General features: G+C 40.1%; 1 protein-coding gene across 4 annotated transcripts in view; it reads right to left on the reverse strand.

The window, feature by feature from the left end:
• The window catches only part of nphp4 (nephronophthisis 4), a 151,033-nt gene that overhangs the window by 69,010 nt on the left and 56,030 nt on the right, over positions 1 to 25,993 (reverse strand). For all 4 annotated transcript variants that reach the window (XM_069527117.1, XM_069527119.1, XM_020088675.2 and 1 more), the window contains 3 exons: positions 22,303 to 22,438; positions 1,405 to 1,623; positions 801 to 930 (listed from right to left, as the gene is read on the reverse strand). In XM_069527117.1, coding sequence (XP_069383218.1) covers positions 801 to 930; positions 1,405 to 1,623; positions 22,303 to 22,438 — 485 coding nt within the window. The remainder of the gene's footprint in view (positions 1 to 800; positions 931 to 1,404; positions 1,624 to 22,302; positions 22,439 to 25,993) is intronic.

The raw sequence follows: 25,993 nt of genomic DNA on the forward strand, positions 1-25,993 counted from the left end.
CAATGTCTCTTCTAGCACTTTGAGTTTATCCCTTATTTCCCCTTAGACCCCAATCACAGGGCGAGCTAATCATGCCGAGAGCAGGTGGTGCCATTGAGATAACACTGCAGAGGTGGAGGCAACATTATATGCAGAGGACACGGTGGTTTGATGCTTGCTGCTTAGAACTCTGGCTGATTACACCAGAGTGCTGCCACACACTCGAGGTACACCCACAAATCAGTTACCCGAAACAGCCCAGACATTTCCTGCTCCAGTAAACAAATGTTCGGATGCAGGTAGTAAACAGTCTCTCATGTCCTTTTTGAGCTGCTTTCAAACATACACTGAACTCTGGATATTCTCCAGAAATAATCCTAATGGACTATATGTGTAAATCACAGATTCAGTTGCATTAGATATTCTCCAGAATAAACACATCAGTAGATACTCCAGAGGATTTTCCATGAGCGTGGAAGTGGGCTCGTTGATGATGTTTCTAAAACGCAACAGACGGAATATCACAAGAACCAAACAAATATCTCAGGATGAAAAAGTGATGTTATACACGTAGAAGACGCGCTTGAAGATGTCAACTTGAATAGACAATGATATTAGAGAGATTCTGGCGATACGAGCCGATGCCGTTGTCAATGTACTGTTTAATAATAATGTCCGTCCTCCTGTATGCACTACCCGGGCACCTACCTGAATGTTCTGAAAATGTTCCTGTTGTGAACACATCTGAAGTGGACAATCTCTGTATTCTTCATATGTAAAAGAAAAGCAACTCTGTAAATAGCTTAGGCTTTCTAATTTACCTTGTGAGGGTGATGAGGGTAATCTCCTCTCATGTGACACGTCTTCCTGCCTAGACCTAAGAGATGCCTTCGGGCTGGATGCCTTCTTTTCCAGACCAGACGACAGCCGAAAAGTTAAGGTATCTTTCACCTGCGAGACACAATTCAAACATATCAGACACATAAAAAAACAGCCAGGGAATGAAAGGTTAATGTTCTGGAGAGAGGGACACAATTGGATTTGATGAGACAAACACAAGACAGAGATGTAGCAGTGACATGTCATTTCTATCTGAGCAGTGTGAAAAATCACAGCTTAGGTGCAAAAAGTTAAGTCATCGCAAGATGACGACTTTTGCACCCTTTATTATATTTGATGCTGTAAATAAATAGATGTGACTTGCAAACAATTATTTGTCTGCATGTGTGACGCACACTTCAAAGAAGTTTCACAGGAGGGAGCTTTGAAGGAAAGTATCATTTGTCCATGCACAGGTACTGAAAGCAGTGGCTTGAAATAAAAACCACATAATGCCAAAAGTCTATTCAGAAAATAAATGTGACATGTGCAAGTTCTGAAAGGTTTTGAGAAAATAAACGTATTCTTTCCATGCTATTGTGTTACCTGAGCTGTGCCTGGAGCTGAGAGTGGCACAGAGCTCTGAGTCTTGGCAGGCATCTCTGTGCTGTAGACCATGACTCCGTAAGGGTTTGACTTTGCACCTCCTTGCAGAACAAGCTGTATCTCTTCCCCCCTCCAGTCAGCCGGCTTCTGGAAGGGGAAAAAAATCCCCCAACGAAGGCACTGCAAGAAGGCCGCTCGGGATGAGGCAGTGGCAGACAGCTGAGTGACAGAAAAAGACACAAGAGTAGACAATCAGACGCTAACATCATTATTAGTGTTTTCATACATAGCAACATCCTCGATTTAAACCACTGAACGTAGTCTAACAGATAAATCTTGTTTTCTGCTCTCAGATCCTGTCCGGCATTTCCGCTCTAATATCCCCATGACAGCGGTCAAAAATAGAATTTAGCAGTTGCATGGACAGAAAAATATTTTCACCGAAGGCAAATTTGCAACAAATAATAAGACAAACTACAGCTACTATGGGAAGGTGTTACACATCAACGATAGAAAAGTTTGTTTCAGATTGTGGGTCCTTAAGTGTCCCAGTGGAATAATTAGAGATTTTCATTTGTAAACAGTTAATAAGATCATGAATTAAATGAAAGAATAAGAGTTTGTGCATCAATAAAGTCAAATTAAAATACAATTAAAATATCATTCCATTAGCCAATTCATGGTTCCATTTCTTTATTCACAAAATTAACTATCAGAAGCTTTTGCAATTTAATTTGTGTTATTCTCAATGTTTCTTTCTTTGGGTTACTCATCAGTCACATGGATACAAACACTGTATCTGATCGGTTACATGTTCATTTGATTATGACTTTGACTTTATTGCGTCTGAACAACAGAACAGCAGTGATAGCTCTGACTCTCCATGTTAGGTAGCAGGTGTCCTGTGTTGGGTCAGTGGCTCCAGGTTTCTCACCATCTTGTTGGAACATGATGAAAAAGAAGATGGGTCATTGGTGGAATATGTAACAGAATTGGATGAAAGGTTTCTATGTATGTGATGTTATATATTGTCACCGTCTACGAAAGAGCAAACTACAAACGTAGCTTGCTCTTTCAAACCAACAGAGTGAGTATATGCAAAAGATACAGTAAATTTAGAAGATTTTCCTTTCAGCAATTATCTTTTTCCATATCACCCCCTTCATCTGGAAACAGTGTGGGTGCTGACGACAGCATGGCACAGCAACAGTTTGCAGCCTCATGAAAAATATGCCCTTAAAAATGTAGATTAGTAGTTTATTGCATTTCTAGGATTAAGTCGGACATTTACAAACAGTTAAGGTTGAATTGGAGAGAAATTATTGGTCACTGGTGTGCAGACTTAAATGATCAATTATAGCACTGTTAATCTCATAAATCATTAAGGCACTCAATAAAGCTTTGGGATAATTTAAAAAGCAAATTTTAAAAGTCACATTAACCACAAAGCTTTGAAACTGTTGTGCCGCAGTGCAATTGCAGGTTTACTGGCAATTCTACACAGTCACAACATTAGTGACCTAAATTCTAGGTCACACATATAGTTTAGAAGCAGTTTTACAGTATTTGAACATGATTTATAATCTGTTTCACTGTGCCTCCACTTCAGCCATCCCAGCAACACTTAAAAAGCCTTTTGCTTTAAATCCTCCACAGGGGACCCACAGCTTTTGCTGCATCGATTAATAAGCCGGTCAGCCTCCGACAATTGTAATCAATCATAGCTACGATGGCACTGAATACACAAGGAGCCTGCTCGTCCACATTGTTTCAAGATAAAGTATGCATACAACTCCCCTGAGCAAATGTTTTTCACATAATACCATAATCCAATATTATAGGTCATTATTCATAAAGGTGTCCTCTTTATGTTAAATGTCATGCAAAGCCCAATGCGTGTTATTACAGAAAACAGGAGCTGCCTGCAGTATCAGTGCCACAGCATTGAGCCCCAGAAAATGTCCAGAAAACACGGTGTCAATGATTCGACTTCTTTACACATTGAAATGCCAGCGTTTCATTATCTAACCATTCTGAACTGCTTCTGAAGGGGATTGTCACAACTGGAAATAATAATAATCGAAATGTTCTGGTTCTCTCTCCCAAGTTTGTTCACTGCATATATTAAGATTCAAGTGCAGTGTTTTACAGGCTGGGTATGAGACAGCAGCACATCCAGTCAAGTGGAGTCGGGCCTATTTCTCCCAGACAAGAAACCCCAAACCAGCTGTCACTGTCCTCAAACCCCATTATTCTTACTGCACTGAATAGTATCAATCATCCTTTGGCCAAAAACTGATTTTCAGTAAGGTCCATAAGGACTATTCAGGTTGACAATTATATAGCTTTCCTTTATCGATTCATTTACTCTCTTTCCTGCAACCACCGCAGCTCTATATAGCCACAGATGGACAGCTTATAGTGATGTACAGTGGTTCAAATGCAGTGCTGTAGTCGTTGCTCCCCCAGGAGAATGAAAACTGGAGTCATATTTAACATTGAGTGCAACAACTGTCGGGAGGTCGATTGAGGAAACAGACAGGACCCTGGACAGGACGCTGAACGTCTGTGATCACCTGACGAAAAACCAGGTCAGTGGGAAGTCAGAGAAGGACATTCACAGCCGCCTTGGATCATCTCTGAACAGAGGCCTCTCCTCTGCATCAATGATATCCAATAATCATGGGACAATCAGGCATGTATAGACAGCTGAGTTGTCTCCATGACAACTGAAGAAACACCATTCACTGAGAAAGACTGTAAGATGTAGTTGAAAGCTGGTCTCTGGATCTGGTTTGACAGATTCAGTGGTAGCTCTTATATATTCACAGCATACAAGAATAGAAGATTTGTATGCTTTGAATGGCAGCCAATGGAGAATACCCGTCAGAAGTCACACAAAATAAAAAAGTAGACTGTGAGAGGAATAGCCACTTCTCTCTAAATCAGTGTACGTGAGTATGAAATTGTCTGAACCGATGCTGGTGTTAATGTGCTGTACAAAACCAATGTGCTCTCTGCAGCAGAATTTATCCAGCATGTCTTATGACTCCTGCATGCTGCAACCAGGCCCCATCTCTCACCCGAATGTTCTGTTTTTGTGAATGCGTCTAACCTGGACAATGTTCTTTATATGTGAAGGGCAAACTTTCAGGACAGGTTTGTTGTCCTTGTCTTTTTGAAATAAGCAAATCCAAAAACCATGATTCACAGGACCGTTTTCTGATTTGCCCCTCATATGTTCAAGGTTCAGTTAAGTTGAGTGACAAAGACATTGGCTAAAGAGATAGTGAATGATAATGCATTGGATTCTAAATCATCCTTGGTTAAGATTAGGGAAAGATAATGGCCGTTGTTAAGAGAAACAAACATTGACTTTTAAACCTAAACCATCAGCCATTCATCCATCTGTGGCCTTGACTATCACACAACTTCCTCCATTATTCCAGTGAGACAAGAGTTATTATTCACAAGAGCTACTTGTCAGGTAAACAAAAAAACTTAGATCATTTCAGGCCTTTCAACAAACACCCAACTCTGTCTTTGTTTTTCTGGTGAGGGCGGCTTCAAAATGTCAAGCTGTTATGCATTATGCAAAATGACCTTGTCATCCAGGTACTTAACTAACAAAGCCCAAAGTCAAGTGTTCAGATACATTAATGGAGCTGCCATTCTGAACACTAATAGTTCACAATAGTAAACTGCAGCAGGGACTGTGAGAGTGGCGCAGTTGCAAAGGTTGAGTACATGACAGCTCCCGGTTTTGCAGCAGCCAAATCAGAATATTCCCTTCTGAATCATATACAAGCACAGATATGAACCTCCAAATATTTTAAAGCAACACCATGTAACTTTTACTCAGCAACAGTACACTCTGCAGCCACATGTAGTGATTAATGTAGAGAGAAAAGAGTCTATCAATCTGTTGACCAAGCTCCGTGTATGATTCCCATAGAAAGCGGCACCAATCTTCCTATTCGGAGTTAGTGTACCATCAAATTAAAGCTGCTATTTTAAAGTTGCATGGTTCTCATTTACATATCTGGACATATCCGACCAAGTTTCAGAGACTACAATGGTGGTGGCCCCGTCTGCAAACAGAGAATCTATACATAATTATTAGTCATATACAGAAACCATGTCTGACACATAAGCATTGGGAACTCAGTCCTACCATTAAATGTCTATTATGTACATCTGAGAAGACCTCTCCAAAGTTTCAAACATTTCAAGTGCTCCCAGATGCAGATCAATATTCCATTCCTCTCAAGAGGGAGTTTGTTTCAGACTATAATTTTATCCCCAAGTAGCACAGATTATTAACAGCTATTTCTTTGAGTTGTAACTCCAGAAATATATGGCAGCCATAAAACAGAGAGCAGTATATTTCCCCTTGAGGCAATGCCTGTTTTTCCATCTCATGGGGCTGAATTAATAAGATGCTTTAAATGAAACACTAAATCAAACAAGACTGTTTTCAAAGTGATGATTTTGTAAAAATGAACCAACTAGAGAAGGATCATTGAATGGCACAGGGAGTAGGTCAGTAAAAACTGTGAGGTTATTTATCTAATGTGAGTCTCTCTTTTTAAATGTGTTTTATTCCAGGCCCTTCTGTCCCTAACATGTGTGCGCTCCCACAGGACACAAGGGAAAGAGCAAAATGAATGTCTAGCACATGACCCATCGCTTGCTTTTCATTTTATTCAACGAATATATTCAGTCACAGTAGTAATTTGGTAGCAGGAATGATGGCTGAGCTGTGAGAGAGACAAGGGACCAGTCAGGAGCCTTTTCTATGGGGATGCTAGCAAGCTTGGAAAAAGCTTTTATCTGTCCAATGCTCAATGCTTATCACACGCTCTCAGTCTTTCAGTCATAGGAAGAGGGGAGAATGTTCCAAAAGGCAAGAGTAACTGCACTGTAGAATCAAGACTACACATGCTTCACTGCAATTACATGTTTTCACAGACATGAACATCAACGACTGAGATCATTCAAATAATAACTTATTAACGGGTAAAAATGGAGAATCCTTCAAGGCAATTTCTAAACGCTTAAATTCTGCGATCACAACAATGGCGCTGAAAAAACGCACAGCAAAATCAGAATTCTCTTTGAGACGCAAAGCTGTTAGGCACATGAATCACTATCCTGAGAACGGTGAACTGTTTTTTTTAAGTACTTTGAAACGGTGTGATCTACATATGAACTGCATAAAGAACTGACAGCTTGGGTTGGCAAACAATAGGATTGAAGGGATAGGAAGGAATCTCAAAGAGACTCTTTAGTTGTGGTACGAGTAAACAAACAGGGATAATATTTTTCATTCAAAGCCAGTCAGAAAATTCACATTGTGCATATAATCCTTGTACATAAACAGTCTGCAATGTTTAGAGGCACACATGAGCTTAAGAAATATAATGTGCAGTGACTTGATTATATGATGGCGGAGATCAATGTGTCATCACAGCGGGGGTGTAGGTGGTTTGATGGCATTGTGGTACGGAACGGGTGCTGTAGGAGGTGGTTAGCTGATGTATGCATGCGTTAAAGGCCTCCAGTGACAGGAAGGTTGCCTCGAGGGTCAGACGCATCGACTCACTCTGGTCAACACAGTAACTCAGTGAGTCTTAATCAATTGCAACGTCTGCTGGTGACAGCAGGGAGACATCAGATCCATGATATTACATTACAGTGGGTATAAAGTCTGACTTCACTTGCACTGTTTGGGCAGGAAACATTTGAGGAATTATCCATTTGGATTAATATTGCTTTTAGAAGTTTTTACTGTGGCACCGCTTATTGTGTCAACATTTATTTTTGTATAATATAAATTAGAAGATATGAACCAACTAATATTTTAAAGCAACACTATGTACCTTTTACTGAGCAACAGCGCCCTCTGCAGCCACATGTGGTGACTAATGTAGAGAAAAAAAAGGTCTATCAATCTCTTGACCAGAGCTCTGGATGTGTAGTCCCAGTCACTGAACTGGAACAAAACTGAACAGTAGATATAACCCATGATCCCCTGCTTCCTGAACCAGAAGAGCTGCTAAACAAATACACCAATCTCTGTTTAGATTTCTTGATATTTTAAAAGTTTCTTTGCTGAATATTGGACATAAACTCTGGTCTTTAATGACGTCTTAGACTTTTTAACTGATCTACAGTTTGGCATCTTGAATAGTTCGGTATCTTGACCTTGCTATGCCTGATTTTGGCAATTTGTGCTGCAACTACCAGTAAGTTGCACACTTCTCACAGGATGTTGTGTACACTCACCAAAGTTACAAAGAGCAAGAACAGAAGTTAAGGTTGAGGAGTGGGAGTGAAAGTAACACCACTGTACCTTTTCATAGTCAGTGTACAATCAAGCTTATTCTAAATTAGGTGTTTCAAGGTAAAATAGCAAAAGTGAAATAGCGTTGCTTCAACTTGCATGGCTGCCATTTCCCAAGCCCTTCTTTGGATATATCTGGCGATATCTTCAGTCAAAAAGAAGGCTGTACATGCACTTACACTGTTTTGGGCAGGAAACATGAGATTATTCAGGAATTTGCGCCAGTAATTTTGCAGAAGAGGCAGAATGATCAGTTCTGGCAAAGTGTGATCTCTCTGTTGATTGAGCATTAAAGGCTATATTTAAAATAAGAGCCATTAACTTTAACTCTGAGAGCAGCCAAGCACTTGTTTCAATAATGCACCAGGGATAGAAAATAGAAACAGTAGCTTGAGGCAAAAACAAGGAAGCAACACTTTTCATAGAGTGGCACTGAAAACAATAACAGGAGATGTCACTGCACACATAAATGCTCCAAGTGGCAAAGCCTTTCCTTAATGGGGGAATCTATCAACCTTGTTAGGAAGTGTAGAATGTAACGCTGCAGCATTTTTAGACAAATGTGTTTGTATGTTTTCAACATCTCATGTCTGTTACCTAGAAAAGTATTTTGAGTTAAACTGAGAAGAGGAGGGGAACATATGAGGGGAAAATTATCAAAAAGTGACAGAAAGAGTTTTGCACATCAAAGAGGAACTGGGAGCAGAGACACAACCAGTCCCATTCACCAGCAGTCATTAGATGGGTAATAAAGTATGAAACACTTTTTCTTATACATAAAATAACACAAATTGTAGAAAAATATCCCAATTTGTCCTGTTTGGTCCAAACACAAAAAAAGCAACATTTGTGAAAAGCTGGAATAAAGCAGTTTGCAGGGGTATAGTTTTGGAGAATTTGAAGTTTAAAGAAAATGTCAAGACATTCAGTGACTCAGGGCTTTCTGGAATACAGCAGGAATTAATCCTAAATTAGGAGGATGTGAGCACTGATGGGAGACAGAGTCTGACAGTTATTACTATTGCTGCAGTCTGTCGGGCTGTTCATGTCATTATTTTAGCTAAGACCCTGTGACAGGCACCGGCCCACAGCTCCTGCTACTTATGCCCACATTGAGAAGCCCTAGAGGAAGTGAGTGAACATGCACAGAGATCATTAACTTAAGAGCAGTAAACCACTCACATTTTCATTCATCTGTAGTCCGCATGTACCCAGCAGGCCACTGCGCTCTCTAGCTCACCAATGCTAGATAAGGCTTTGAAAGAATCGTGCCCGGGTTCAGATCTTACTTTCAAGTTTCAGGATTAATTGCTCTACTGGAAAAAACATATCATTAATACAATAATAAAGAATGAAACTGCACCCCTAATGAACGAATTATTTCATTTCATTTCATTTTAATTTATTGTGGAACACTTTTTAAAGAAGTTGTACTGTAATATAATGTAGTGAAATGATTTAGAACTACGGGCATATTTGTTATTTGGCTGGTTTTAAGGAAGCTAAAGTAACACCTAGCCCATTTTATACTGAATACGGTTGTTACCAATTCTTTTATTTTCATTTTACCAATGTTAGCATCTATTGATGCATTTTCAGACCTGAACTCTGGAGAATGTCTGAGTTTGCCTTTCACATATGAAGAATGCCTCTCCACTCAGGCACTAACACTAACCCTACCCCTATCACTGGAGGTGAGGGATGGTGCAGCAGAGAGGCGGGATGCTAACCACACATCGACACCAGTGTCTGGTCTTATCAGCAAAAGCTCCTTCGACATCTTCTACGTATATGGCTCTACTTCTTCATCTTGAGATATTTGTGTTCTATTTGTATTTTTCTTAGAAATGTCATCATCATGCCCACTCGCCCGGGGTGAATCCTCCGAGAATCTCCAGCTGTGTTCTCACATGGGCTAATTCACACATTATCCAGAGCTTTTACAAGGGGGCTGGCAGGAAAAACTCCTGTTCAGATCGTCCAGATGGGAATATCTCAGCAAATATTGGAAGAATCGCAGTGAAATCTTCAACAAAGGTTCACAGACCACTAGCTGATCCTTCTCTCTTTGGTGACCCCCTGACTTTTCGTCTTGTGCAATCAGCCGGCTGGCATTTTAGTTACACAGTAAAAGGCCATGAAATTCCATACAGATATCTGTTCCGCTCAGGAGGAATTGTAATAACTTTGGGGACCACTTAACATTTCCTCTAGAGCCATTAAAGGGTCAAAATGTAATTCTGCTCAATACTCTTGGTTATTACCAAATACCCATCAAACTGAAGACATCCCCATCAGCCTGGACTCTCCTTGGTGTAGCAGTTTAAAAAAGGTTAGCATGCTAACACATCAAACTAAGATCTTGAATATGTAATATAATATGACAACCATGACCATTTTCATGATTACATCATTATACTTTTGACCTCATTTATCCACCTTATAATCTGCTCTCATTTTAATCAGCATTACAGCAATCGTTGTCCTCTTTGTCTTTTACAGTGCAGAGAAAGTTGTCGCAAATTAAATGAAGACATAGAACTTGTTGAAATCCAGTGTGAGAAACAGCAACAGTAATTTTCCAATTTGAAACAATAGGGGTGCATTTAAGCAGTAACATGAAGTTCCTGAGATGATTATTAATCCGCCCATCAGAGCAACAGATCATACGTTCCTCCTCAGGAGAAAATTAAAATCACCTGAAGATGAATTTGAGGATAATGATAATGTGAAAGATGAAAAACGACTTTCAAATCGCAGACAGTAAATGACATTAGGAACATGTCATAGTCTTAGAGCAACAACTTTTCCATAAAAAACCTGTCAACAAAGTGTGTCAACATAATAACTCATCCTCCTAACGTTGTCAAATTGATCTTGTGCTGATAGTTTCACCGTCGATGGGAGCGATGATTTTACATCAAAGCTCTGTAAAATGTAGAGTGTGCATGTATATATCTTGTCTGCACGTGCATATGATTTGACATTTTGCCAATACAGGGAGCACCATCTCCATACCAGAGCATGTTTTACCCAACCAGCTTCACATACTACAAACAAGAAGAAAGATCACTGAAGTGATCAATGAAAGTACTACACATTTGTCAAAATCAATTCATAAAGAAATACGTAAATGGGATATAAAATGTCTAAATGTAATGTCCATGTTTATTGCCTTCTGTTAAATCAGTTAATGCAATATAGTGAATGCTGGAGGGCAGAAAGGACCTCAGCTTTACAACAGACAAACTCTAATGACTTTGGGCAAAGGCAGAATAACAATGTTTCAGTTAAATGCCCTAGCATGAAAAAAGCACTGTCACTACAGGATATAGACTGAAACTTAAAACCGTTTTTACTCCCAAATCACAAATTAGTAGTTGTATGTGCAACAGTAGGCAACTAAAACTAGTTTTCTACAGCTGCCTTTCTTCTCAAATAGCTCAAAATGAAAATCATTCAACTCTGAGCTGCAGCTACTTTGCATTGATTGAAGTCTCAGTCTGAGGTGGTCATCCACATAGCAACCATTAGATGTGCAAACATCATCGCCACTGCCTCCCTATAGCCGCCAGGCCAATGCATTCGTCTGGAGAAGGATGGCACTGCTGGCAGCCAGTGACAGGGCAAGACTCACTCTGGGCTTATCGTAAGGGGAGATTGATGCACATCTCAGTGGGGGGAGAGCTGACATTCATTTTAATTAGGCAGGCGAAATATTGTCTCTGCGGCATGTTGCCTCCCTTGCCTTATCCTCAACTTCTCTTCTTGTTGCAAGAAAAGAAGAAGGGCCTCCAGGGAGGAATGACCTCCAGAATAGGCCACAAATCAAATCAAATCAGCTAAATATATCACTTCTAAATCCTGATGACATTACTGCGCTTAAGATGTTTGATTAACATTTAATTAACATTTGTATGACATTTCAAATCCGAAACAAACAAGCGATAGAACTGATTTCTTTGAGCTTGTCATGTAATGTCGAGGAAACATAGAAATCAAGGGGGGCGTTGGTGAGTTTCAGGAGTGGTGTCACTTTAAAGAGGGGATTTTAATGAGATGGTGAAGAGTGTCACAAGATGCTTTTCATTCAGCAAACATCATTAAAGCCTGCAGAGGCCCACAACAGCTGCACACGTTTGCGCACACAAACACACACAATGTCCACTGAGCCACACAGAACCAGCCACTTAAGGGAAGTCACAGGGAAAACACACAACAATCTATATGGCATGTACCTGCCACTGAGCCAATTAAAATCCAAACAAGAGTCTCTTTGGCACAGAGGAGAAGCCGTACACCAACACCTTTAATAAACCCAGCGGCTACCCATGTCACTGCTTTCTGCAACACATACTGTTTATCCTCCATCCCCCCGGCAGTGACATCTGAGTCAGAGCAGGTAATAAACACATCATTTAGAGAATGATACTTGTTATATATCTCAACTACTGTAAAAGCTTGTCTCACACTCCATGCCTGTGTAGGATTCTGAGGAGCTTCACTAAGCCATTGATAAACAACATGGATGCAGTATTTATTTGGAAATTTCAATCTAAGAAACACATTGGCTTGTTCTCATTTTAAAAGGCTTTACTCTAGTTAATGCTAGTGTGACGAATGATCTTAAAGTAGGAACAAACTAGCGCCGTCCTACAATAACAATGCAATAACACACCGTTCCTTTCTTTTCAGGTCTGTCAGATGGACTATTAGTGGGGGAGGATGCTGACTTTTGTGCCTCAGACATAGTAGCTTGAACCTCAGCATTTTAATACAATATCATGTACGTAGCCATTTAATGCATCAGATAAGATCCATTTACTTTGATAGCTTGATCAAACTAATATAAGCTTGATGAGCATGCTAGCTGATAGGATCTGTTAATGTAAGTTGTCATTTCAGTCAGCAAATTTGACTGTGGCTGGGTAGAAAAGAGAATCCTGCTTTTGTCTCCCACCTTCTAAAACAGTTCCTCAGGGGGCAGGGCCCAGCAGACAGTCAGTTGTGGACACATGTCAATGAATGAATGACTAAAATACCTGCCCTGTGGTTGTATGCCTCCCCCAACCGGTGCAGTTTCAGTCTACGCACATTTTTTCGTCAGACTCCTGAGGTCACCATGACCTTTGGCCACTGAAATACAGTCAATTAATCTTTGAGTCAGTGACTGCTGGTCATATTTTGAAGGAATATCCCAAAGGCAGACCTGAGATATTATGTTCAAGAGGCCAAAGCCATATTTTGTGAGGCCACCATGATGATGAACCTTCCGAGTAGAATCAGTTAATCTTTGAGTCTAAATTAACATTTGTGCCAAATTTTAAAAAATCCTCATGATGCGTTCTTAAAATAAGATTGAGCAAAAAAATGTTCTGTGCGAGGTTACAGTACCCTTGACCTTTGACCACCAAACTTTCATTGAGTCCAAATAAAGAGTTCAATAAAGAGAAAAGCTGGAGTGCTTTTGTTTTGAAACATGTAAGCTACAGGAAGTGTTGCAAACATTTATGTTCGAGACATATTCGACAGATAGTCATTGAAACTGTGCTGAAAGATCATTTTCTCTGTCTTTTCTGCTGTGAACCGCAGAAAGTGGAAAAAATAGGCTCTACCTGGAAAGAGCAGTGTGGCTGAACTGAGGGTGACCTGCAGTCGGTGTGGCAGGTCGGATCTGTTAACATGGGTGTAAAGTACTCTTGAGATATAATGTTCACAAGAGTGGGATAGACAGCCAAGAATAAAACATAACCACATGTTTCTAGCATGAACACAAAAAAGGTTCGGGATTATTGTTTTGGCTTAAACTCCTGTTGCTCACCATTCTGCTTTTTTGACAGGTTTTTGCGAATGTTCTGTTCTGAAGGTGAAATCCAAAATCTCATGACTTGTTTTTCACATATGTCCATTGTTCTTCGAGCTTTCAGAAATGGGCTTGCTGCCAAACGTAGTCATATGTCTGCATATATCCATATGAGAGCTTAGAAAAGGGCAAAGCTTTAAGTATGTTTAAAGGTCATGCAATAATGGCTACAATTCCTCAGACGCTCAGTAATCGACTGTGCCACTCCCCGAGCCCAGTCAGGGTCAAAGGTGACACAACATGAAAATATGATGCGGGTGACATATTCATTACTGGTAGCGCACTGGCCCAGCCCAACCCATTTCACTACATGACACATATCAGAACTGTCAACATCCTTTTCGGCAACACAAGTTTGCTGTTGTGTAACAACTCAGGAGAGAGCAGCCAATTACTGTTTCGAGAATGTGCTGCGTGTCTGACAGTCTCTCAGAATCATAAGAGTGGTCAGTGTGAGGTTGCTATCAAGTATTTCCTCCTAACATGTCCGTCTCTTCCCCTCTGTCTTTTCATCTATCTGCTCTGCCTCCGTCCTTCTGAAGGATGCGACCTACGAGAAGTCACTCATTTGCCGTGTCAGTGTTTTGGATGACTGCAGCTGTCACGCCTCCTGACAAATTGTTTGCTGGCAAAAAAGAAAACATCATATGAGCCAGCAGTGCCTCCTGCCTTGATTTTCCCCAGACCCCCTCCATTAGCGATGAGCTACTGCTTCTCAGCAGAAGAAGGGAGGCAACAATAAGCTCCATCGTCTTGCATTAAGCCGCGTGCGACTGTATTACATTGCTCAATTGATGAGCAGTGCCAGGCGCTGGTTGAGGAGAGGCAGGGATTGGCAAGCACGGCTGGGGCGGAGATGTCTCAGATCAAGTTACAGCGGGGCTAAATTGGCACTGACACATCACAATTAGGAGAGTCATCGTCGCCTCACATCAGCTGTCAGTGACCCAAGTATTCTCAAGTGAGTAAATTATGTACTGTGGAAGGTGTCCTCAGTGGATAACTGAATGGATGATAGGCCATGATGGATACTGGGTTTTTTTCCCTTACTCAAATCCATGAGTAGGTCGAGAGAGGAGCAATTAAAAAGGTCCAAATATTTTAGAAGTATTCATATCAATAACTTTGTTTCCTAGATGAGGAGCCTGTGACAGGGCTCATGATGGCACTGTTGATAAAAACAGAAAAAAATGATTGTATGAACAGTTCATTAAAAATACAACAAAAACATGTTTCCTCTGTTAATTTAAGTATCTACTCATATTGACCTTGACATGATAACATATGGTTGTGTATGGGTGGGAATAAAACTGATAGAGGACTGTCTCTGGTATTTGATGTGAATGGCCTTTATCTTTCTTTGGCTCTTCACTGACTCATGGGACCAGATGCATCACTGAAGGCTCAAGGCTAAAACTCTGTCTAAGATAGAAATATGCATAGATTTGTTTTTTGCCAGACGTATAAAGTTGTGCTCATTATTTGTTTTATCAATCTCAGTTAATGTGGAACTGAGCAGACTCCTGTTTTACACTTTGATGGTAAATGGTTGAAGAGATGCACTCAATGGCCTCACCATGCATCATACAGCCAGGCCCAACAATGCCACAGGGGCTTTTGACAGAAGCGTTGGTGAAGTGATCACATGTAAACCATCATGAGCAGCTTACATTAATCATCATAAAGGTGACTTATGTTTAGAGCGCTCACAACAAAACAGAATTCACAAAAAGAAAACCGATGAATGAAACTCCTTCCGACTAAAGACACACTCTGTATGAAATCCACTGACAGTTTTCTGTGGACTTTCAAGAATGCAGACAGTGATTCTTAGAAAGGATGTTGCCGTTGAGCTTTTAAATGTCATCATCGCTGTGAGTAGAAAAAAATTTCATTTTTCTAGGATTCCATTGTTTTGATGAGGAGGCAGAAATCTCAGAGGACAATGTCTTAAAATCTGGGCAAAAGAAGGAACCACAAAAGAGGAAATAATTCAAGTTGTGTCACGGGTAGCTCACTTTAAATACTTTAAAAATCATAATAATAATGATAATAATTCCGCATGTTATACCACAAATCAATACAGTACATATGTGAGTAGTAAAGTAACAATAGAGTGAGATATTCTTAATATTTTGGGGCGTCATAATTACCCAGTGAGCTGACAAACTAATTGCAGCTCTGGAAGATTCGTTCACCCTGCCTTTCTTTTCCTTCCACAGCTGCTTCGGCTTCATTATCCTTCTATTCTTCAAATCTTTCTCAGTAGGAGTGATGTGGAAACATGGCTGCATCGAACACGCAACGATAGACTTCCCTTGTGTGCAGCACTGAGAGGGATGCTGGGTAATGCAATGGAGCCCTTGATGAGGAAGGGAAAAGAGACTGAGAGAATGAAAGAGAATGAAACTGCAAAATAGACAAGGAGAGGAAAGGACAGGAAGTAGACAGAGCACATTTGACAGAGCACATTTGTCTACATTTGTCTACAAGAAAAGTTGATTATTTTAAGTTCGTTGAACCCCGACCCCAGCTGAGAACATCCTATCAGACAAATTCCCAGTTCCTCTCCTCTCCCATGCCCCCTTCATTTAAACTGTTATCTCCAACTGTCCGACTTCTGCTAAGGAGCATGAATAAAGTCCGATCAAAGGCTCAGAGAGAGAGACAGTGCAAATGAGAGGGACCCAATCATAACTAAAAATCAAATAATACCAAAGAGCACAAATGACGACACTGTGTGCTTTTCATTCTCCATAACTGAAGGCAACGAAAACAATGGAATTTTGTAAAAGGAGGCCATCCTAGTTCTTTGTCTTACGACGAGGAGCAGTCAAGCTTTTCCACATGGTGAGGAGGAGACGTGGGCAGCCTCAGAGCATCGAGGGATTGCCTCTGTGTTGCACTTGAGTGTTTTGAGAGAGATCTCGACAAAATTGTTTCACTCTTTTCATCCACCTTAGCCCCCTCAGAATACATCAAAAGACATAATTCTATTTAATCAGAGGAAAGAACAACAGAGCAGGCAGACTGAACCCATCCAAGCACAGAGGAGGTGTAGCACAAGACGCTCTCCTCAAGTTGCACTACACAGCACCATCTAGTGGCGATGCACGCAGTCAGAGGCAGAGCAACGTGGGACGTGATAGAAAAAAAAATTGAAAAGGGGTTTAGTACGCTCCATTCTACAGGGGTCTCAATGGCCCACTCTTGGCTGACTCCACAAACACAATAAGAATACACAATAAGTGTTCTGGGCATTTGTTTGCTGCTCCTCTGCAACATTTGTATCATTATTATTATTAAATCCAAGGTTATTCTGCAGAATGACATAATATATTCTCTTTAAATAAATCTTTTGTACTTTTATGTCATTTCATCACAATTTATCATGCCTATACAAATCTGTACTTGCTATTATCCTTAAATTCTATAATATATAATGTTTTTCATTATATCTTTTTTCATATCGCATTTAGGTGAATAATGTATATATTCAAGTACAACTTAACGTCCTTTAGCATCTTCACCTTCAGCTTTTAAGACCACACACTAAAAAATCCAGAAACCTGAAACACTCAAGACAGTGAAACAAAGTACATTTACTCTGCTACTCTACCCAAGGACATTTTTATATATATATTTGTACTTAGTACTTTTTGGGTACCTTTCACTTTTACTCCACTAAATATTAGCAAATATGCAAGTTGCAAGTTTTCTTCAGGGAATGTAACGTTTTGATGGTATTTTTCTATTTAATTAAAAAAACATTTCAGTGCGTTTGTCTTTATCTGTAAATAAACAAGTCTTTTGCAATCTGTCACTTTGCTAAATAAACATCATTATTGATTAAAATTTTACACATTCTGTACATTGCTTAAATGTATGTAGTCATTCACTTCCTGCCAGCCTTTGCTATACAACTAAATTACAGTTTCAGACCCTGCCTCGCCCTCCTGACCTGCAGTAACTCTTGCCTTCCGACCTGCTCTTCGTATTTGTTTTGCCAGATTGTACTTTTCACACCTTTCCAGCCTTTATTGACTTCTTTTTTCTGGATTTTGCCTCTTTGCCTGATCCTTTTGACTTGTTTATCTGCCTGTGCCCTGACTTCACCTGCCGTTTGCCCTTGCCTTCTTCTGCCAGCAGAGCCAAAATAAAGGTAAGCATTTTTGAACTATTACCATTGTCTCAGAGTTGCGCTGTGGTATCCTTCTAAACCTGGGCTGTGACACATTGCATTTATCCACTTTTATGTGCACTGGCCCAGGAAACTGCACTGTATATAGCTCTCTAATTTAAATGTACAGATTTTTTTCAGTGTATTGTTTATTCCCCTCTTCTACTTTTATCTGTGTATATACTGTATATCTTTGTAATTGTGATTTATGGTGTAATTCCACTTGTTTTTCTTTACTCAGCAGTAAACTCTTATGTATCTTTATTTCTTTTGTAAAACAGTTTTTCCCACTTGGAGTCAATGGCTTGTTATTTTAAAACTTAATACTGCAATGAGTAGTTATATTTAAAATATTGATGTGTTTTTTTTTCTTTGACTAAATAGTGTTAGAAAATAGACCAAAGTCCTACAGGCCAAAGCCTCTGGTGCATTTCTAGAATGAATATAACTTAGTTATGAGTGATATAAACATCAATGATTTTCGGCAGAGCTCTACAACGGCCTGAAATGTTTGACAGGGATCAGATAGGAACCTCCACGGTTATAGTTCACAGGTGGTGTCAAGTGGTGTCATATGCTGTTGACAGCTGCCTGACCTAAAGCCACACATCTTAGTTCAAACCAGCTAGAACACCTCGGAAGCATGACATGTCTGAAAGCTGTGACATAGTGTCCAGACATGTGCACAGACATGAACACAGACATGAGCACAGACATGTACACAGACATGTGCACAGACATGTACACAGACATGTGCACAGACATGTGCACAGACATGAACACAGACATGTGCACAGACATGTACACAGACATAAACACAGACATGTGCACAGACATGAACACAAACATGTGTACAGACATGAACACAGACATGTACACAGACATAAACACAGACATGTGGACAGACATGAGCACAGACATGAACACAGACATGTGGACAGACATGAGCACAGACATGAACACAGACATGAACACAGACATGAACACAGACATAAACACAGACATGAACACAGACATGTACACAGACATAAACGCAGACATGTGCACAGACATGTACACAGACATGTACACAGACATGTACACAGACATGTACACAGATATGAACACAGATATGTACACATGTACGTCTTGGTGGTGTAAGACTGATGGTAGCAGTTGGCTGATTAGGGAGCCTTCTGCGAGATGCAGTGGGTGGCTGGGTGAGATTTAGGGTGTAACGACTGCTGCCGTCTTCAATACGTCTTCAATACGTCTATGAAAGACGTATCAGTCAACACCCAAGAGAGGGTTAACACTCACAAAATAACATATGTGCACATCAGCAGCACACAAACACCCAATCTGCTCTCCCACACACAGACAGGAATTACTCTCTACCTGCTAAATATCTGTCACCTCATCAAACATTCATGGCAGAGAAGGTGGTGAAGTCGAGTGAGGTACCAGATCTTTTTTGTCACCCACACAACAGTTTTTTTTGCTTTGCTATTCTGGGATGACAGACACCAGTTTGATGGCTCTTACAGGTTTATTAGAATTTCTCAACTTGGATGAACTTTTTTCAATAAAGGCAACAATCCCGTCAGGGGCACGAATGTTCCCAGTGAAATCTGTCTAACAGATTCAGAGAGATCTTGTGTGCGAGGTTAACATTTTGGGCTGGGGTAGCATAGGTGTAATAGAAAAGCTCATAAAGTGTCCAAAACAGAATGCATTCATCCTCTGTGGAGAATAAATACGCACACAACTTTATGTAGCATGTTTATTCATCTCTAGTGCAAGATAATACAGCATTATAACTTCCCCACCAGCCCACCAGCTGCTTTCTTCCAACTTGAAAAGAAACCACTTTAAACAGTATGTACATTTGTATTGGAAATGTGGTACACAATATTGTACCTGGCTTTTGTCTACGATGGCAATGGATATGATTGCCATTCACTGAGTTAAATGACTCTGCAGTAAACAAAGCTTTGAATCGGCTCCGATCAGCTGTGATGTAAACATGCCACCCAGGAGAGCTAATTTGACAATGCAGCAAGGTGAGAGCGCCTCAGTTTTCTGCATGTTTGTTAAGTTGAACATGATGGAGGAAAAAACCACAGGCATTAGGCAAACTCCTCTGCTGGCAATGGGAAAAGAGTCAATTGCCACTTCTTAAGCATGATTAGCTGCTTCTAAAAAACCTGCGTATACCTGCAAATTTCGGTGTAAGAGAGGTATAATTGTGTGCATTCCCATCAACAGATAACAGAAATCTCTGCTCCTCAGTTGTGGAAATTACAGTCTTTGGTGATTATTCAGATCAGGCTGTCTGCGGTGAGGTAACATCCATTTTCAACAGACTAAGAAAATAACAAATTTCTACGTTAATGCAAATGTACCGTGGTGCTCCGATGACCGAGTGGCTGCTTGTTTTTCTGCTGCTTTTAATTGGTGATCCTGTGCCCCCTGCTTGTGTAAAGGACAACACGCAGCACCACAATGAGAGCCCAGCCTTTGCATGCATTAAGTGTTGAAGAACCCAGGCACATGATTACCACAGTCTTTCTGTGGAATTCGACGCCATGAGCGCTTGTTAAGTGGTGCGGCTTGAATTGAGAAATTGTTCCCCCTGCGGATGTGTTGACTGTGTCAGCGTACAACAGGTGCTCACTGCCGGTCTATTTGATTCAGATAGACAGAGGAAGCACAAATTGAGATTAAACAATCACATTAGCATGACTGTAAACTCTTCTGACATGTCTCTGAAAAACCATTCACTGGACACCGTCACACAAAACTCTAAGCTATGAGCTTCACAGAATGTTGATATGTTCTACAACAAATATGTTACTTATTTTAAAACATGGCACTGGAAAAAAATGTTTTACATTTTTGATTCAAGCTAATTTGAGGATATTGGATCAACCAATCAGAATCAAGGGCTGTACACAATATTAAACACAGACGTGTATGAGAAGCTTGACCTATGTTGTTAAAAGTGGATTATTCTCCTCAACATCAGATATTGATATAAACATATTTTCAGCTCTGACACTGAAGTCCGAGTCAATCTCTGACTGGTTATGTATTGGATTGTTTGAGGCTAATGCAGAGGCTTCTAACACATACTGACATTTGAAAGATTTTAAAAACGATACATTTTAAACATATATTGTCTTTTTTTATTGACTTTTTTTCTGAAGTCTTCCTCTGGAGAGTAGGTATATGTTAGTTTTATAATACTAATGACTCACTCTGAATGGAAAAATAATAGCAGAAAGCTTTTACAGTGAGAACAATCTAAACAGTCCTGACAAAGATGCCTCGCCAGCACTGACAGAAGTGATTGTATAGAGTCAGGTCAAGTTATTTAAATACTCCACAACCACAAATTTGCCTCAGGGGACTCTTGTACAACGTCAGGCATCTTCTAACCTTAAGACCTTTACACACCAGGGACACGACAACTAAACAAAGCAAAAGTGTGAAATATCTGCTTGTGAATATTTCGCATTACTAAAATTCACACTGAGAGCAAATTTGTGGGAGTTTCAATGCTTGTTCAGTAAATCTTCAAATTTAATTGCAGCTCATTCTTTAAAGGGAATGATGGATTTAACATCATCCTGTGATAAAGATCTTAAGTAATGAAGTCAGTAAATTTTCTTTAGTGTAGCACCTTTCCCAGAGCAAAGCCGCAAAATGCTTTACATAATTATATTAACGCTGTAAAAGTAGTGATAAAAAATAAATATAGGCAACAGAAGGACAATAAAAATGTATGTTTTCAAACACTATATTGTGAGTGAGACAAAAGCCAGTTTGAATTAATGGGGTTTCAGCTGTCTTCTTCTTTCTTTCTTTTTTTCATCTTTTTTTTCTCCTCATTTGAAAGAAGAGTGGGGGATTGTGGGTAATGCAATTTAGAGAAAGAGAAGAGTTACAGAGTCGGTAGCTCAACCAGGCCCAGTTGTGCATAAAGTTTAGGATGTCTATGACAGGTCCTGCTGCGAATGCTAGATAGGGTGTCGGCTTTATTTGCAGCCTTAAAGTTGTTGTTATGATCAGAAAAAGAAGTTAAAAATCAAACACAAGAAAGAAGGAGTGTAAAGATCTTTAGACCCAAGAGTTAAACATCTCACTCATTGCCACTTAGTCGCTGGAGCCAGCAAATCCTTAATTGCACAAAAAAGGTGGTGTGAGACAAACAGCAACAGCAATTGGCCGAGACTGCTGTCAGTTAAGACAACAGGCTCCAATAAAAATCTATTTTTGATTAAAGATGCTCACAATAAGGCGTCAATGAACCTCCACATGACGAATATGTGGATAAACAGGTGGGATAAGAAACAGTGAGTTTGGGTTAAATCGTCATGATTTTCTTTGTTCTCACCTGGTTCCTTACTTTAGCCGAGTGAATGTGTGTTTCCCTTTAAAGACCAGTTTGAGTTTTAAACTTTACAACGAGGACCTGAGTGAGGGATAATATTAGGTACTGTAGGCGTTTTTGTGAATCCCTCTTACCATAGTCTCACGCCCAATCGGAGCAGAGAAGACATGCTCAAGCTGGAAGACAATTGCCAAGGCCGGATGATTGGTCATCTGGAGCTCCAGGTTGCTGCGAAGGCCCAGAATCTGAGGGGGGGGTGACGGTGCAGTGCTGAGGAGAGGGTGAAGACACAAACATGTAATGACAGAGTGAAGGGTGTGTTATAAGACAGACAAAAGAAAAGGAGCTATGATGGGACAAATGTAGATATTGTTGGCATGACTTGTCTGCCTTAAAGAGGACATACATGTCCATGTTCAGTTCCAGAATTTTAATTTGGGTAATTACTAGAAAAGGTTTAAATTCTCAAATGTTCAGAAAACACATCACATTATCTCAGTGTTTAATACTTCAAAACACGCTTGATGTTACAGTCTCTCCTTTGTTCATCTGAAACCAAGCAGCGCCTGCCACATTTGTAGAGAACTTTAGAATCCATTGTGTACACTGTCTTTTTAATATGGCTGGTTTTATATACACTCGATTGTGCAAAGCCTCTGACACACCCACCAAATGTAGAAGCAAACATGTTGGACCCAGAAACTGTAGCAAAACTTGGCTGAGATCGGACGTTTCAGGAGCTTCAGGTGTTTTCAGTAGTGGAGAACGTTTCCCTTTACTGTGAGCTGTGGGCTTTTGTAGTCTACAGATCCTTTACATAGACAAAAAAACCTATATACACACTAGAGAACTGAAAAGCTAGAACACCACATTGTGTCTCTTTTAAAGATATTAATATTTAAACAATGAAAATGTGTCACTATAATGCCAAGGATCTTTGTCTTTTCATACAGTTTTAATTTTTTTACTAAAAGGAAAAGAAAATCAATGTGTTGGAGGATTTACACTTGTTCACTAAATGTTCCCTGGCAAGCACTGGCCTCCTGTGTGAGCCGTGGAACAGCACTCTGGGTATTCGTCATTCACAGTTTGCATACACCATAGGCGGGAGCATACTGCGGACCGCTGGCGTGTCATGAGGTAGGCCTGAGCGCTTTTTTTTTCCGCTTCATGGATTCTCTGGGGAGTGGAACAGGCGAGCACTTCAGATTTTTTCATTTCTTTCATTTTTCTTCTCTCTTTCTCTGGTGTCTGAAAGCACCAGGCATAACACAAGCAGGACAGAATGTCAACTCTCTGTGTAGCATCAAAAAAAAAAACTAAACAACTTAATTGCTTCCTGCACTGGATCAGAAACCAAACCACTTTTAGACAAGCACCATCTTATGTAAGTAAACAATGAAGTGCAGAACGTACAGTTTGACATTTGGCAATATTAGCATGATGATAGTGATAATTATTGTTATTCATATAATACAATAATTGAGCACTGATTGTTGGTTTGTATGTGATTGTGTTGAATATGCATTTGCATTTTGGAGCACACTTTAACATTCAAGTAAGACTTAATCATCCACATAATCAGGACATCAGCTAGTGCCTCATTTGAAGCAGCAAACACAATACATTCTGATTCAGAAGAGGATCATCTTTCACTGTCTGTGAGTCATCTGTTGAGTTATACGGAATATTTTATTGGCAAGACAGCGAGGTGAGAAAGCACCTCAGATGTCTGTGTGTTTGTGACGTTGATCATGACAATCCAGGGAAAAAAGACAGGAACAGTCTTTTATTGGCAACAGGAAAGGAGTCAATTTCTGTTTTTTTAGCAACTTTACCTACAAATAAAATACCTGTTTGTACCTGATAATTTTGGTGTAAAACAGGTTTTACTTACATTGAGGAGGAAGTTTGGATTATCATAAAAAACATCCTGTGTTTCTGCCATTGATGGCTTTTGACCGCATGTAAATAGTAAATAGACTTAACGTCTAACTCTTTACATTGCAATTCACATTGACCCACAATTATAAAGCATTTGCTTTGTCTGACACCCACACATCCCATTCACACAATCTGGCCAATTTGGCATTCAGTGTTCTGCCCAAGGACACTTCGACATGCAAACTGGAGGAGGCGCGAATCGAATCATCGCGCTTATGATTAGTGGACGACCCACTCTACCTCCTGAGCCTCAGTCACCCGACAAACGTGTGTGTACACACCATTATGCTTTCAACCTATTTGGTATCTTAGCTACTGTCACACCTCAGGGAGCTCATCACTCAGGCAAGACTGGTTTAAATCACAGTAAAGTATCAAAAATATGGGCAGCATTTTAAAATGCTAATTCTAATTGTATTTTCTTACAGCTGCTAATGAGCTTCCCCAAATCTCAAACTTTCCACTATATCATTCTGAAGCTCAACCGAATGTGTAAATATCATCTACATTACAGCATGACAGCTTGCTAGAATGCTCTCTTGTGATGTACCTCTTCCCATCAGCGACCGGGAGAAATATGCTCGTGTTAGAGGATTTACACACCAGCACGATGTCACTGAAACAGACGCTAAACATTATTTTTACCCAAAGCTGTTCTGCTCAAAGGCTCACTGATGCACCCTGACAAGTCATTCATTAAAATACTGGAAGTTTACTCAAGCCGCTCACAGCACGGTCAGACGTTTGCTCGCTCACAACATTTCCATCCATTCAGTATCTACTGTATACTGCTCATCCTTTGAGGGTCGTGGTGGGATGCTGGAGCCCATCCCAGTTGATATTTGGCGGGAAGCAGGGTAAACCCTGGACATACTGCAGTGCCAACATACAGAGACAAACAACCATTCACTCTGTCATTCACACCAACGGTCACTTCAGCTTCTCCAATTAACCTAAACCCAGTCTGCATGTCACTGGACTGTGGGAGGAAGGTGGAGAACATCTCTGCAGACACAGGGAGAATATGCAAACTCCCCACAGAAAGACACACATGGATGAACTGGAATTCTAACCAGGAAACGTCTTGCTGTGACAGTGAGTTAACACGGTGCAATAAGGGTATTTTGACAGGTGGTATTCCAAGAGAAGAATACATTACAAAAAAATAAGGTTTGACATTCTTTTACAATTAGTAAAACTCTAGAGAACCACCCGCAGATACATTTGTGGATACTTTAAATTGAACAAAATAAAGGGGCACGTCTTCACACTGTAATTCTGCACAGAACAGTCTGATTCATTGAAAGTAGATTCACTTCACTGAAAGAATCTCATCCCTGTAATAAAATTAGATCTAGGATCACTGATGCATGGCAATGCAAGAATGAAATTCTCACCCAATATCACATGGAGCAGTTGTGGAGGAGTGATATCTCCTCTATGAAGCACTAAGATGCACTGGAGTGTATTGCGAGGCTGTTTTATTACAGTGGAAGTGCGTATGGTATGGGATAGGATGTAATTTATGAGGTGGTGGTTGGGTTCGGACATGAAAGGCCTTATCAGGTATACAGCTTTTATTATTTGAGCAAGGTCAGTGGAAAACTAACAAAGTCACAAACGAAATATGAACATAATGTACTTGTTCCTGAGAGATACAATTTTAAATATTATTGTGTGGTAACCAGCTATTTGGCTGTCTGCGACTTTATAGATTTCTGTTTCACTTGATGGAATTTAATAACCTTTGATCTATGCAGTGAACTACAAATTGGATAAAAATGTCACTTTACTTGTATTTGTCCTTTTTTTGTATTGGTAGGATAGAGCCACATTATGAAATAAGAATGTAAGTGTACAGCCTCACATTACCTCAAGCAG

The sequence above is a fragment of the Paralichthys olivaceus genome, chromosome 6 (assembly GCF_024713975.1).
Source record: "Paralichthys olivaceus isolate ysfri-2021 chromosome 6, ASM2471397v2, whole genome shotgun sequence".
Lineage (NCBI taxonomy): Eukaryota > Metazoa > Chordata > Actinopteri > Pleuronectiformes > Paralichthyidae > Paralichthys > Paralichthys olivaceus.